Source organism: Polyodon spathula, chromosome 2 (genome assembly GCF_017654505.1).
Source record: "Polyodon spathula isolate WHYD16114869_AA chromosome 2, ASM1765450v1, whole genome shotgun sequence".
NCBI classification, from domain to species: domain Eukaryota; kingdom Metazoa; phylum Chordata; class Actinopteri; order Acipenseriformes; family Polyodontidae; genus Polyodon; species Polyodon spathula.
This window is the reverse complement of record NC_054535.1, coordinates 78,791,210-78,807,765: the sequence shown is the minus strand read 5'-3', so window position 1 is coordinate 78,807,765 and position 16,556 is coordinate 78,791,210. Positions and strand designations below refer to the sequence as shown.

General features: G+C 38.2%; 1 protein-coding gene across 2 annotated transcripts; it reads right to left on the bottom strand.

The window, feature by feature from the left end:
- Positions 1-1,998: 1,998 nt before the first annotated feature.
- On the bottom strand, positions 1,999-15,421 carry LOC121301502 (kelch-like protein 8). Of its 2 annotated transcripts, none has more exons than XM_041230974.1 (10): positions 15,356-15,421; positions 11,046-11,265; positions 8,236-8,784; positions 7,758-7,944; positions 7,041-7,184; positions 6,343-6,454; positions 5,470-5,638; positions 3,992-4,151; positions 3,241-3,442; positions 1,999-2,518 (listed from the first exon to the last, which is right to left on the bottom strand). In XM_041230974.1, the coding sequence occupies exons 2-10, from the start codon at positions 11,241-11,243 to the stop codon at positions 2,395-2,397; spliced, it is 1,845 nt and encodes a 614-aa protein (XP_041086908.1). In that variant the 5' UTR covers positions 11,244-11,265; positions 15,356-15,421; the 3' UTR covers positions 1,999-2,394. The 2 variants fall into 2 exon arrangements, with proteins under 2 accessions (XP_041086908.1, XP_041086917.1); XM_041230983.1 differs by lacking the exon at positions 15,356-15,421 and adding an exon at positions 13,816-13,901.
- Positions 15,422-16,556: the final 1,135 nt, after the last annotated feature.

Sequence of the window (16,556 nt, the reverse complement as noted above, 5' to 3'; positions counted from 1 at the left end):
GTATTTTGGTCTGTCATTAATTAGTGGCTAATGTTCACTTAATACTCTTATGTAACATGTTTTCTTGAATTATTATCGTATATTAAGTGTAGTATATATACAGTACATCAATTATTTTCTGTTTTATATTTGGAATTCATTTAGAACAATTTGTAGATTTTATTTTTCACTTGGACATTAACTTTTGTGTTGATCAGTGGCAGAAACTCCTAATTAAATCCATTTTGATTCCATGTTGTAACACAATAAAATGTGGAAAAGACAAAGGGGGGGGTACTTGTGAGAGCCACTGTGTATATACAATGAAAATGCAACAGTAAGTTTTACATGAATAGCTCATTGGGCACATACATTGTTATTTACATTTTAAATAGTGAGCAGATAGGTTTGGTTGATTGCTTGAGTAGTATTGTTCCTTAGGTTAAAATACTGAGCTCAAGTCATGCAATTTAAAATTGCCAAAAGGAGTTGATTAAGAATCTGTATAAACAGCCATTCAAAAAGACATGATTTTAATTAACACAAGAAAAGTGAAAGATACGATCAAGCCCTACTTGAGTAATGGCTGAAAAGGGGGGAGAAAAAAAAAGTTAAAAGATAAATAAAATGTGGTGTCAACTTTATGTAAGATTTATTTCAGGAATAAACAAACCAGTGTTTAACCTAAACCGCTATTTGGCATCCTTTGTTTTGTAGTTAATTCACTGGGGTAAAGCAAGCCCTACACAACACATTCTTTACTCCTGGATAATTTTCTACTTATTACATATTGTAACGTCTTGCTGTAAAATAAAAGGCACACACACAGAGGCCAAGCCCCTCTGCCCCTACTGCTATGCCGTCTCTGCCTGCATTCTGAGCAATATTGTGGCTTTTATTACTTTTTGAAAACGAATGAATATCTGAATATTTAAATTAAGAGCGAATATCCGAAATCGTCACAGCACTACTAAGAAGACACAACCCTGCAAAAAAAGTTTAAAAACACATACAAAAATCAATCCAATGAATGACAAAGGTAACAAGTAGAAGTGATTTTATTACATATAGCCATTTAAGAATGTGCTAAAAAACACATGATACAACACCCTGTTCTGCCAGTCAATCCTATTCAAACAGTAAAGCAGTCAGGGAAGAAGTGCCCTGGTTAGGGCCAAAATGAATTGGCTGGTTTTGTAAATCATTCCCAAAGCTTGTGTAAAGGAGAAGAAAACAAACATACAGCCAAGACAAAATTATATATAAAAGAAACACAATAAAAACTGGGAATAGTGCATCTGAAGAACCACATTATATTTATTTACAGCCACAATGTACTGATTATTATTAAAATATCTCTACTGTATTATATATGAATCCTTTAGTTGAATTATTCAAACTCAGAACTGAATCCAACTCAAAGTTTTCAAATAAAAGTCAATCTGTTTATTTTCTGACCAATTAGGAACTGTTTAAAGTGACATAACCAACTCAATGGTGAACTGTGCCGAAATAATCTACCGTTTTGGTGTCCAGCATCTCCATAAGTACATGGTGATCACCCCAATCACACCATTAAACATTCCAAATCAGGATGAGAATTAAATAGGTTAACCATATATTAAATATTTTACAATTAACTGTTCTCTTTTGTTCCTGAACACTAACAGCAAATAAAATAGCACAAAAGCCATTTTGTAGAACACATTCTGCAGTTTAGAAAAATACTTTTTGCCATTGTGTGTTGCGCTTCCTTTATACAGTCAAGCAGTCTCAAATAAAATGCTGACGTAAAATAAAAATGAAAGCATCACTTCATATCTTAGAATTGGTCTCACTGCAGAGGCAAGACCAGGAACGAAGCTTGAATTAGATCAGAGAAAAAAATATGTATAGGGTATATACAAAATCTAAAGCAGTGACAAAAACAGCAAACATTTTAAACATTCAAAGTGCTTTTCCATTGTTTTTAAAACATCACACACATTACTATTCTGAGAATAAAACAAACAGGCTTAATATATATAGTATGTGTTGACTATTTAGAAAATACAAAAATATATTTTCTCCCACACTGTGAAATGTTCTCTTTTTGCAAGCCAAATATCCCAGCACTCCTGCATTGGCATGCATCTAAAAGGCTGCAATTACTACCAGCGTAATGTCCTTGTAAGAATACATTTTTCACCAGGTTCCTAACCAATGGTTCATATTTCACACAGAAGACCAAAATGTCTTCTATATTTGTCAAGCTCTCACTTTGCAGGTGGTGGAGAGTTTTCCCATGTTAAACTCCACAGTGGTGCATTTTATTTTTTGCAACAGCAACCACATTATGTTGTTAAAGATTACCACATGCCCTACTATGCAATTTCTCCAACAAAGACTGAAGCAGACATCTATGTGGATGCCAGCTCACATGCAGTCCGCAACACTGCTGGATCCTTGACCCACAAAGCGGATCTGGCTGACAAGACAGGAGCACGCAGCCACACCGGCCCCAGCCCGGCAATGAGAGACCGAGCCAACAAGCTCCCACCTGTAATGTAAAGGAAAGCCCCATTAAAAGTAATTGCTGCAGAAAAGCTTTAAAAACATGTTTTGTTTTTTTTTTTTAAATTAAAAAATATATATTCTATATTCATGCTTTTTCAGGTGTGTGACTGAGCAAAGCAGGAGCACTCCATGCTCAAAGTACTTTTTTTATTTTATTGAACTAGTCCCATTGGGAATATATAAAAAAAAAAAAAAAAAAAAAACTTGTTAGAAGAAACACATGCAAATAATTTGTATTTTTATATATATATATATATATATATTTGGATCACTTTTTTAGTCTGTAGAAATGGAACCAAACTCAAATCTTTATTTACACTTTAAGGGGTAGATAATTTGCATGCGACAACTCACTTCAAAAATCTGTTTTGTCATGGCAACAATGTTACAGGTGACCTTAAAACCTAGATAAGCTGGCTAGTTGTAAGGGAATTCTATAGGGTGGGTCATCCCAACATCAAGAGACCACCGAGTTGAGCCATATGATCCTTAGAATATTTTGAGCAATACACTACGATCTAAAAACTGACGCCCTTAAACAGACATCTTAAAAACAGATGATCAATAAATAATCTCTGGATGAAAACACAAGCAGAATGAGCATAATATTAAACTTAAGATGGACAGTTTAGAGACAATATAGTTAATACAGGCACAAGTGGGTATTAAGAAGCATGCTTAAGAATCGCTCTGGTCTGCATTTACCTGTTAAGTACAGGATCATAGGCCTCCACTGTGTTAAGGTAGACATTTCCGTTATGACCCCCCACAGCGAAGATTTTCCCCATTAGTGTGGCCACTCCAACCCCCCCTCGTGGTGTGGTCAGCTCTGCCACGTACTCCCAGCAATTAGTGCGAGGGTCAAATCTCTCCACAGAGCTCAGAGGGGAGTTGTCATCAAACCCACCTAAAGGGCAGCAAGATGCCTTGTTACAGTATTTCAGTCTCTTACAAGCACAGCAATCTCAAAGTTCAAAAAATCCTACACAGTTTAACTTCAGTCATCGGTCTGCACTACAGATAAATAAAACGGGCGCTTCATGTTTTCCCTCTATGACATGCCTTCATAAACGGATTTTGCTCAACATGAAGGGATACCATTACAGAGAAAGTTGAGCAGCTTATGAAAATGTAAGCAGTTTAAAATTTGCTGCAATAAGAGGGCATAAAACAAATCTGACAATATTTTTTCTTGATTTAGGTTGTAGAGTTGTAGTATAATAGCATTAACTTGGAAAATCTAAAATGGTTTAATATTTATCAGTTTCAGGAGCCCTCGCTCAAGACACTTTTTATAACTACACTCAGTTTTATCTAGATATGCTTTACTTAGAAAGCAGTGGCTGGTGTTTCATTAAAAGCTTTTAACAAAAAAGTATCATATTTGTATCTAAACCTGAAAATGGTTTGATGGCATTTAAAACAGAATTCCATTACTTTCCCTGTCAACACTTACCCACTACATACAAGCAGCCATTCAGCTTGCCAACTCCATTGCCAGCCCTCCGCTGTCCCATCTCCTTCACTTCTGTCCACTTGTCCAGGTGGGGGTCATACCGCTCTACACTAGACAAGGAGGCCACACCGTCATTTCCTCCCACAGCATACACATGGGTCTATATGAATATACAGAAGATACAGAGTTAATGAAAAGGTTAGAAGTACAAAACTATGACTGAGGGTGCAGCTGCATGTGGGCAGTGTATGCTGCTAGAATGTGTTACTGTCTGAGAAATGGGCAATATAATGAGCAGAACTGACCTCACCTGACCTGGTGCAAGTAAAAGTTGTCTGGTCAAGATATGGTTAACACAGAGATAAGCCAGCAATTAAGTTTTATGTGCAAAGGGGTGCAAAAACTGTATAAAACAGCAGACACTGAGCATTTGAGAAACATCCAGATCCTCCACGAACACACACCAGAGCCGTGTTCAATGCTTCTTCCAGAAATTGGTAACTAATATTATTGCTTAATGACTTTTAATAATGAATGGCCTTGTTACTGTGTGTAATGATTAAGCTGTACAAGTGTGACTTGATTATTGGAATCAATAAAGGAAACTTTAAATTCTGCTTAAATCCTTGTTGGGCGCACTCCTGCAGAGAAATATATATATATATATAAATGTAGTTCTCTTACACAGAAGGCAATATTAAAAGGCTAGCGCATGTTCATTCACTTGACAAAAAAACTGGTTTTCAAAGTTATAAATAGGAGGTGTAATCAGCAACCTGGAATATTGGACCGGTAATAAAGTAACAGTAACCAATGCATGAAGAACACTACCCCTGCTCAGGATGAAAGCCTCTGCAAAGGGGATGTAGTGAAGGAGGTCCTAGCATAGGTGGAATTTACACGGTGTACACATCCCCATCACTACAACAATGGGGAAATTCCCCCCTCACATTATAAATCACAAGTCACTATAGTCTCCACTAGGATTTCATTGTGAAATCTTAATCATGATACCATTTCTGATGTCTGTGGTCTCAATACTACAGTAACATTTTCTATTTGAGCATTGGGATCTTTTTGTCATACAGTGACTGTGAAATACCTCCTCCTGTCCTCCGAAGGAGTTCATGAACACAAAGGCGCTAATCTGAATTAAACGTGTTTTGTGTTTTTTTTTTGTTTGTTTTTTTTTCTATTGAATAAATGCCATTTTTAAAATGTACATTGCAATGGTTAGTAACAGATCCATAGTAATCACACTCTGGTATAGCGCTAAACTACTAAGTTCTCAAAGCAACTGCTTTGAAATCTGTTTTTGCTGTAGTGTTAAGAGGATGGTTTTTGGCATTCATTTCAGAGATAATCTCTTCACTGTCTAGTGCTCAATTTGCTGTATGCTGAATGCCATAGTTAGGGAATAATTGGTGGATACGTCAGACTCATTCTCACTTCAAAAGAACTGCTAAAAACTGGCTTACCCCCAGTGCCACAGAGCCAACCCCCCCTCTGGGAGTGTTCATGGGAGCTACAGCACTCCACCGGTCAGACTCAAGATCGTATCTCTCCACATCATTGAAGCAGGAATTGTCATCCAGTCCCCCGATTGCATAGATAGGTCCTCCCAGTGCAGCTAAAGCAATACCTCTCCTGTTCAAATAAGTTTAGGTGAGGAAGGTTTTCAACCGAAGTGAAATTTAGAATCTTTGTTATATAATGTTGCGTTTGTAGAATCCCAGATTTTTCCAAAACACTGTTCTCTGTAATATAACTAGGGTTATATATCAACAGTACTAGCACACTTCAATTGTACCTTTATTCCTTTGCGGACTTCCACAACTAAATCCTCATGGTCACGGCCATATTCTTCTGGGGTTTGTGTGGATTTAGATTCCTCCTCCCCCCAAAACCATGTTTTGGTAGGTTACTGTATTTTATTGTTGCAGGGAAAGAGTCCATTAACTTAGTAACCTTTTCTAGCGTTTATTGGATATGCACCAATTTCAGGAGTGTTTCAGCTGTTTTTATTGACTAAAACCGAAAATCAGAAGCCCCAATTTTAACTTAATGTGTTTATTTGCTATAGTTTTAAAGTATCACAGTATAAAGTGTGGAATACAGCCAGATTTACCAATCCTTCTGTTTAAAGCTGGTGATGTAGCTGCAAGACAATATAAACCTAGCAGAGCTACAGCAGCTGAAAGCACAAACTTAGAACAAATGTGTAAAGGGACTCAGACCTTGCCAATAAGCCACTATCTTTATGTTAGTCTTTTATTAAAAAGGTTCTCAGCTGCAGCTAGTGCTATGTGTACAGTGTGTGTTGTAGTTTACTGCTTCAGTTTTATAATTACCGTTTGGTGTTCATTGAAGCCAGCATCATCCATTTATTAATCGCTGGGTCGAACATTTCCATACTACCTAAATGCTCGCTGCCATCATGTCCCCCGACCGCATAGACTTTACCTGTGAAAATAAACAAAACATTGAAAATGCATATAGCCTGATAACATACAACATTCATATAACAAAATCTGAGTCAGCTTCCTCGACTGTCTTATCAAACTTGCATTTTAGACCCATTTATAAATAAACAAACACATATATAAAAAGGGGGGATTGCCATTAGCTAGGCAGGTTTAGAAAACTTACAAAATGTGTAAAATAAATAAAAACAAAAATTGTATTCATTACTATACCATGTTTAAACAAAAATATCAACGTTTGTATTTATTTTTTTTAATAGTGTGCAGATAATAAAATGTTATGAAAATCAAATGATGCTTGAAAAACCAACACTAAAACTGACACCACATAATTATATTTTAGTTTAAGTGGTAGCTGCTTTAGAAGACCACTTAGCTGGCAAGTCTGGAAACAGATAGTCTAGAAATGCCCTGCACACCAATTTCAATTTTAGATAAGCAATCAAAATAAAATAGAAAACCAAGCTAGCAACGTGCAATAGGATGTACAAATAAATCCTTAAAAGTTAAAACTGAGCATTCATAAGGAGATGGGATCTGATAGCTGTTTCATTCTGACCACCCACCTCCTACTGAGATCACGCCCACATGTCGCCGTCTGCTGTTCATCTCAGGGCCGAAGAACCAGCTGTTCGTGCTGACTGAGTAACATTCTATGCTGCGGAAAGGGTCTCCCGAACCCCCCCTCCCCCCCACACAGAACAGGACGCCTGCAGGGGAGAGAGAGCAGATAAAACAAGCTTGAAAAAAAAGAAACTGTCAGACCCAAAGCTTAGCACTGAACCTATAGCTGATCAACACAAATCCGATAGGAAGAACCTGGGGCGCGCACACACACACATATATATATATATATATATATATATATATATATATATATATATATATATATATATATATATACATATACACATATATAGATATATAGATAGATAGATATATATTACACACACACACAAAACTTAACACTCTTACTCCAGTCTAATCAACACCTTATTTGAAAAGGAGAAAAACACCTGTTTATTTAAAAAAAGAAACTCAAACCACACAAATGATTTATGCTGTACTCGAAGACTATCTTAAGAATTCAAAGGAAAAGACTGCAAGACAGCATTTTACCATCTGCATTTTGTGAAGTACTTCTGAAGTCTAAGCACAACAGCACATGGTTTCTACAGTATAATTCCATAGTCTCAATCTTTTTCCTCCTCACAACACCCTCACAAATGCCTATTCAAACTCCCTCCCCGCCCCCTCTCCTCATTAGTACCCAATCTTCCTACCAGCTGTGTATTTCCTGGGGGTGGTGCGTATGGAATACTCAAAGTCTGGCACAGCTGTGTTGCTCAGATGAAGGTGGTAGTTTCTGGCCTCATCCAGTAGGTCCCGGCAGTTCAGGTTTTGTTTTATCATCTCTTCTTTGACCACAGTTCCCATGAGGAAGTCCACAGGGAGTAGAGGCAAACGAACCTGTGAGTAACAAAGAAGTTTTAATTCTCTGACAAATGTTTCTTTCTTTAAGTTTCTTTTAGAGTGTTTTGCCGTTATCTGTGGTAGCTGACAGACGCCATCTACTATATGTTGTCAATACAGCAAAAACAGAGGCAAAACTATAAAGATCAAAAACTAAAAATAAAACGGCAAACTGTGTGAAAAGTAATGTGTCATTCTTTGACACAGTTTCTTACTGTTGTATCTCAAGAGTTTTCAAATGGATGTTTAAAGTATTGTGAATGTTTGGAATCAAAAAGTGGTATTTACCTGTGAAAGGATCTCATCCAGCCAGGCGTCATGATGCTGTGGGTTAGCCTTGAGCCACTTGACGGCTGCGCTGTAGACCTGCTTCTCGTTGTCGATGCTGAGGTCACTTGAGGAGAGCAGGGTGCGCAGGTGCTGCGGGGAGACGCAGGGGAAGTCCTCGCACTCCACCACCTCGTTGAAGTGCTCGCAGGCATAGCGGTCCGCCATGTCCATCAGGTCCACCCGGTGGTGGATCTCAGCAAAGGTCCGCACGGCCAAGCAGTTGGATGGGTGGAAGTGGGCCTTCATGTACTCGCAGCAGGCCCTGGCCACCAGCTCCACTTGAAGGATGCAGGCCGCATAGAGCAGCGGCTGCACGTTGTCCACAGTCAGGGTGAGCTTGGAGGAATAGGCAAACTTCACCAAGTCCCTGATGGCATCTGCGTCAAAGTCTTTGATCTCAACCAGGTCCTGTTTAGCTTCAGCCATGTCAGACAGGAACATTGCCTTGAAGTAGGGGATCACACAGGCCAGCACCAGCTTGTGGCATGGTATCAGCTTACTGCCTATCTGTATCAGACAATGGGTCAGTAAATGAGAAGCGGGCATCTCTATACATACAATAATAATCTAATAATAATTATTATTATCGCAAAGCGCTTAATAAAAAAACAGAATAAATAAAAAAAACATCCAAAATATACTAGAACAGTTGGAATTAAAAATGCAATGACAGTAAAAGTCATAAGAATGCCAATAAACAAATGAGTTTTGAGGCGGGATTTAAAAATCACAGCTCTCAGAAGGAAGTGTGTTCCATAGCTTAGGAGCATAGGAGGAAAAAGCAGTGTCACCCACTGTACACAGTTTAGTCAGGGGAACAACCAAAAGGCCGGCATCAGAGGACCACAAAGCACGACTAGGAGTGTAGGTGGTAACTAACTCAGCAATGTAAGAGGGAGTGGTACTTCTACTGGCTTTAGAAGTCAGCAGCAGTACTTTGTAGTCAATGCGGTATTTGACCAGTAACCAGTGTAATGATTTCAGTATGGGGGTTGTGACCACCAGAGCAAGACCTCGGCAGCACCCTAGCAGCAGAATTCTGAACATACTGGAGCTTTTGAAGGGCATTCTGACACCCCAGTAAGTAAGGTATTACAATAATTAAGCCTGGAGGACACAAACGCATGAACAAGATTTTCTGCAGCAGACAGCGACAAGACAGGGCACAGCCAAGTAATGTTCTTTAGATGGAAAAAAGACAACTTGATAATATTCCTAACACGCTGCTCAAAGGTTAAGCTAGGGTCAAACATGACCCCCAAGTTTCTCATTTTAGAACAAAACTCCATTAGCACCCAGTCAATGGTCATGTTTTGACAACTGGATTTCCGCAGTTGATGCAGGGTTCCTAATAGCATCACTTCAGTCTTGTTGCTGTTGAGCTGCGGAAAATTCTGTTTCATCCAGAGCTTAATGTCAGCAAAACAGTTGGTGAGCACAGAAACAGCCAAGTCAATATAAAGTGTGGTTCGCAGATAAATCTGAGTATCATCAGCATAAATATGGAAATATAACCATGATTTCTACAAATCTGGCTGATTGGAACCATATATATGCTAAATAAAATTACTACTAAGAAACCAATAAAAGGGAGGGTAGTGTACAAGCACTCAAGTTGAGCCATGATCTGTACTTTGTTACAGGTGGTTTAGGTATGAGAGATGATGACAAACAAAATAATATAGTAATATTGTAGTTTAGGTGAATTGACAGTTATTTTAACAGCATTCTACATTTGGGCATTACATTACTAACTATTTACAGATCCCAGTACATATGACAAGGGGGAAAATAAACTTGTTATTAATAGTTTACCACCAGCACATTTCTACTGAAACCTGTAGAACTGAGAAAATATACCAAGATCGTCACAATGAAAACAACAAATTGCCCTTCAAAATAACTGTACTGTTATCATTCTAAACAATGCCATTATTATAACAAATGTAATGGTCAGTTTGGTGACATTTTACACGTGACCGGTTATATGTCTAGCATATTATTATACGTTTAACAACTTCTTTTGAGTTTATACATTTAAAATTCCCATCCCTAATACAGAGGCATACAATCTGTTTAACTCACCAGCATTTCATAATGTTTTTTTCTATACTAGGCAGCATGATATGGCTCGCCGTCTTGGGTGCTCAAAGCCAGCAATTTCAAAACCTGGTGAGACGGTTTAACCAGACACACACTGGGAGCCACAAACTGGGAGCAAGAGTCACAACACCTGCCCATAATTTTGCAGCATCTTCGTGGTGTCAATTGTTAATCAGCACAATAAAAAGTTACTGCACCTGCTCTAAAACAGAGTTTGTCATTTTTCGATCACATCTAGTGAATTTTATCCAAATATAAGTGCTACGTTTCTTTTGATGCTCAAATATAAAAGTGATACGTTTCTTTTGATGCTGAAATATAAAAGTGATACGTTTCTTTTGATGTTCAGCATACTTGGAATTGCAATTACTCTGTATTATACAAATATTTAACCACAACATCGTGTTGTACTAAATATACAGCCCTCTCTAGCAACTTAGAAAGCAAAATTAGGTAGCTCAACACCCTGAAGTCACAATATCAGGCATGCATTTAATGTTACAGTACATTTTGTATACATAAAATTCATGACAACATATGATATGATACAAGAGAAGTCGAAAGGCAAACTACAACCATTTTCAGGGTCAGGCACATCTAACACAAATTGCTCCCATATGGCTATGGTGAAAGCAATTGTGGCAAGCAGGTTCTTTTGTTATTACCTTTAGCGTGATGTCACAAAGTTCCCTTGCTTCGTAGAATTGGCGCAGAGAGTTGTGAAAATCTTTCCAAGCTTCGTGTGCCTCGAAAGTGAACGTGCCATCGGCCTCTGATTCCCCTTCCAGGGACTTTGCCCGCGGCTTCTTTTCCTTCAGCTTGTATTGCTTAGCATGCTCAGGTACCATGTCACCTGAAGCCATTTCCAATGAAATGTTTCTTCACCTGCACAGAAAAGAAGAAAGGAGAGCCACAGTCAACACCTAACCGGATATTAAAAGCATGCTACTGTATATCCCTCGAGACGGGGATAATGAAACAAAAACAACATCAGTCACCTCATACAGGGCATGACAGCAGTTTATTTTTCACTTGAATTTGGTGACTTTTTTTAAAAGTAATAACTGCTAGGCTTATTGTGGAAAAGATAGACAGGTGGCAACAAGACTGTCAAATAAGACTGAGATAGAGTCAAACTGCTGAGCATCAAATACTCAAAGCACTTATTGGCTCCATGTTAAAGTGGTGAAAGGTGCAAGACGTGCAGTTTAGTGATTTGAACACTAGTTTTACATAACACCTGGACCACTTGCAGTATCATAACAGGTACACTGTGGTGCATGTTGCTCAGCTAACTGACAGAATTGTATTAGTGCGACGGAAGCGGCAGCATGCAAAAACTGCTGCACGACAGGTACAACTGCAGCATGCAAAAACTGCTGCACGACAGGTACAACTGCAGCATGCAAAAACTGTTGCACATGGCACGTACAACTGCAGCATGCAAAAACTGCTGCACGACAGGTACAACTGCAGCATGCAAAAACTGTTGCACATGGCACGTACAACTGCAGCATGCAAAAACTGTTGCACATGGCACGTACAACTGCAGCATGCAAAAACTGTTGCACATGGCACGTACAACTGCAGCATGTTAGAAGTACGGCTTTAAAACATCCTCTCTACTTCAGTTCAAAAGCCTGCTTTTAACAATAGAGACTTTTCCAGTGTTTGTGATCCAGCTGTAAACCAACATGGTCAAATATAGAGCAAGCAGAGCACTTTGATTTTATTTGTTATGACTTTTGTAACTCTTTTAGCTTTGTTCAGTCAATGAAAAGGATGGATTAAACACAAAACAATGGACTGCGAGTAATGTAAAATCACATTCGCATAATTTGCCTTTGTGCAGCCCTTTTAAAAGAATGGAAAACTTCAGATCAAGTCCTCAAATCTGAACTGGCATTTTTGCATCAGACTATTTATTAGACTTGACCAGCTAGAAAACAGACTCTGATTCTTAAGGACGCAAGCATAATTTGTCCCGATTCTGCTTATCCATTAATGAGAAAATACTGTGTCTCAAACCTTTTGGGGATAAACATTAAGGGAAAAAATTATATATAGCCAGTAACTCCCTGTTCAGAATAGAGGAAAACTGGAGTAGACCTCAAGCACTACCTGATCAGCTTTCTCAAACTCAATAAATCTATGTAAATCGCGGAGAGTGACAGAAAACGAGACCGACATCATTGAGTGTGAAAGATTTGCCAAGTAACTGTCACAGGGGAAGATTGAAGATGACAATTGCCAGGTATCTTTACACAAATGAATCACTGTGCTCACTAATGAATTAGCAGTTTACCATACACAATTAAAAAAAAAAAAAAAAAAAAAAAACAGTACATGACAGCAGCCAAGCACAACTGCAATGAAATCCCCTTATCGTATCCAACCCCCACAGTACACTATTTTAGTTACAGGGAATGTGGGAGGGGTATTGAGCAATCTAATTACATTGTACTGAATTGATGTACCAGATATATCTTTTCATTGGCATATTCAAGGTAAGGAACTTGACATGCTGAGGTTCTGTACAGTAACTGTTGCTTAGTGCAACCCCTTGCAAAGACCAACGCCAATAAATGCTGAACATTTAAGGTTTTTACTTACAATTAGGGTTCCTATTCAATAATTAGTTTAAAATTAAATTACACTACTGCATAAAAAAAACAGCAGAAAATGTTAGAAATATTTAAAGAGATACACAGGAAATGCACACTCAAAAAACTGCATATTGTACTTTCTAATGTATTCTGCATTATATCAGGGAACATTTACAACAGTGGGAGTACTGTTTTCAAGAACAGTGTTACACTGAGTAAATCTACTATGGAAGATATGGACAGACAAAAAAATAAACTTCTAGTTGTCCGGGCCAATTTCCCAGTGGGGAGAAATTGTGGGAACACTGAGATGAGAAAGTCACATCGGGCAGTGTGTGATGCTCACTCTCCAAGGTTTTTTTTTTTTTTTGCGATGCAACCTGAACCATAGAGATGTGACGATTGTCTCGGGCAGAGTGTGTTCGGCTTTAGCAACGTGAAATTTTCTCAAAGTGACGTCGCTCGCTGCTGGTGTAGACACTCCCATTTGACTGCAGTGACTACAAATTATTCGCGCACTTCCAGTGAGGATGCAGCCTGAGGATTGAGACCCGATTACCACTTTACACAAGCCACACAGAAACATTTTGGCAATACACATTAAATATTTTATCATGTATCCTCTATCAACTACATGCTCTTTCCTACGAAGCAAAAAAGTGTGTTACACAGATACACAGTAAATAAGGGCAGGGCTGAGTTTAAATAAATCAAGGCCCCCCATATTGTGATCACTTCAGCATTTCCAGCACCTTTAAATTTTAGTACAGTAAACTAAACTATGTTATAGCAGGTGTGCATGAGGGTTTAAATAAAGCAGACTACATACCTGTAGTGTTTTCTATAAGAAAGACTTCTAACAGGGCATCCAGGGAAACAAGTTAAAGTGAGTGCTGTTGAAAAGATCAAAGAAACGCAGTCTCTTTGGAGGAGAGTCAGAAAAGCACTATCTGGAAGGCTATGCTACATGTACACAACTTCCAAACACATTATTAACAATAAGCCTTCGCAAAACTATTTCAGCCGACTGCAGTGAAAAACCTTGCATTAAATCAGTAAGGTTAGAGAGACGACTTCTTCATTGTTAGGTTAAAATGCAACATTTGAAATTCACCGCTGTCTAATAGGCTAAATGTTCTGCTTTACTAAATTCTACACGTAATCCTAATTTGTCTCTGAATGTACAACTTACTGGGGTGTCCACAAGAACGTTCAGTTAACAGTTACTGATTCTTGTATTAAACACTGCAATTTGAAGATGTACAGCCAAAAGACAAAGGTTAATTAGCTTTAAAAAGGTTTTTTTTTGTTTTGTTTTTTTACTATTTATCAAAATTAAATAAAAAGATTCAACATCTGAAAGTGTCTGCTATACCGAAGATATTGTATTAGAATGCTGATCAATTACAGACCACAGAGGCAAATACATGAAAATCAAATATGGAGAACCATCCCTCTGCAATCTGTTTAAGTGAGTGGTTTCTTCAAAGTTCTCTAAGCTAACACCTTTGCTGCTCCCAAAGTGTTGTGCAAGTATCCTAACGAAGTGATGATAAAATACGGGCTTTTAAATACTTCACAAAGATGCGTCTTCTGCATCCATATCATACAAGAACACATTTGTAATGTTTGAGCAAGCGAGTGTTGCACAATCATATTCAATTTTACATTACAAGGTGTTAACTTTCTCCTTTTCCCATATATTTTAGTCTTTTGGGCATTCTACTTTTCAGAAGGCAGACATTGTTGAACAAACCGTTAATCACATTGTTTGTTTATCCTCAAATTTAGTTTAGTTGTGCAGGGGCAGGTTATAAATCGCATAACCAACAATTGATAATCGTCTAAATTTAGTCCAGAATGCAAAACTGAAACTCGCATCGCTGTTGCGAGTGTTATCTGCATAGTTTGTTCTTACCCATCGACATACTTTCACTCAGTGGGTGGTCTTTAGCTGTCATGAACAAAGTAAATTGGACGTTAAGGATTATGCATAGTGATTTCCTTGAAATTATTAGCAGTAATATGCCATTTAAACAGGTCAAACCATGAGTAATTTCTTTCTTCACATCTCGCAAGTATAATGACAATTTTACAACCGGCTTTAATTAGAAACATACATTATACACCACACAAAACATTGCACTGGTATTCAGAACTCCACATTTCACTAACTCTGCGCACCGTCGTGTTTTTTGGCACGCTTCAGCCGTACTTAAATTAGAAATGAATACTAGCAGTAAAACTGCTGATTCCATAACATTAAAGGAAATATGTGAAATAATCATTATTCACTTTTTACTTTTCCTTCTCGTAGAAAACACGCCGTTAAAAACAATCATTAACGAATTAATAATTTCAAACATTACCTCATCTTTCCTTGCAAACACTGAACGCTCGATTTGGCCAGTTTAAGTACACTGACTGCGCCGGCGCACAGCTGCCAATGGTGCACAGAACACTGGGTAATGTAGTTATTTATTTATTTATTTTTAGATATTACGCTACATTCACTTTTAAAGCTACAGTGTCAAGCAGTTATACCAAATATTTACGTGGAATTGTATTAATGGGTACTATATTGTATTCCTTCTCCATAGTTTACATTTCGGAGCTCGTACTAGCAAAACAAAAAAGGACATTGTTATAGCATGTTGGAGTTGACATTTTCATGCTCGTGCTTTGTGAATACAGACCAGGATTTTAATCAGAATTAGGAAAAGGTTTTTATTTATTTTGTTGGGTTTTTTTGTTGGGTTCGTTTGTTTGTTTTTTTTACAACTCACTACTTCTATTTGGTTTATGGCCACCAAGTTTCTGTCGAAACTTATTGTCGCCACCTACTGTTCAGGTTTGTTAATTCAAACTGCTGTGAACAAACACAAACACACACACACACAAGGACTGCCAAGGACTAGGACAACAAACCTGTCTTGTGTAGAGAAACTAAAAACTTCTGACCACCGTGTGTGGAACTTGGATCAGGGTTTTAATTATTATCCAGAGCAAAGATTAGTTTGGGGATTTTTAGACCCATTTAAAACACCTAGACAGGAAGTGTGCCAGCAGGACCGCCCTGGTAGTGGGTGCAGCACACAGTGGTGTTCATGGCAACTTGTTGTCTTTTCTTTTTGTCTTTAATTTGGGGTACACCTGTTATATAGTCGCTCTTGACATACCACTGATGCACCATCCATTTGTCTGCAGATCGCCCACACACAGGGCCATAACCAGAGCGGGCATTCTACCGAGGGCAAACTTAGGTTTTAAGCTATAGTAGGCAGCATTTATATGACTGCTTGGTATTTACGATTCAACCTCCAAATCTATATGTTACACGGCAAACCAACAGAGAAAAGTCTTTTGTACTTTACCATAATTTTTACATGACATGACCCCGGTGTCCTCATAGCTAGTTACGGCCATGCCCACACATACCCTATCACAGATGGTAATTGGGTCAAGGGGTCAACTTTTTAAAGTTGTTTTCGGGACTGCACGACGGTTGGAATAAGTTAACTCAGGGTGCATCTTGACACCCCTCTGACATTGAACGCACACTGGAAAGAA

Coding starts and splice junctions, on each gene's coding strand:
- LOC121301502 (XM_041230974.1), bottom strand. CDS start 11,243: ATGGCTTCAGGTGACATGGTACCTGAGCATGCTAAGCAATACAAGCTG. Junction 6,455..7,040: donor GGGCGTGATCTCAGTAGGAG/GTGGGTGGTCAG, acceptor TTATTTTCACAG/GTAAAGTCTATGCGGTCGGG. Junction 5,639..6,342: donor GCTTCAATGAACACCAAACG/GTAATTATAAAA, acceptor TTATTTGAACAG/GAGAGGTATTGCTTTAGCTG.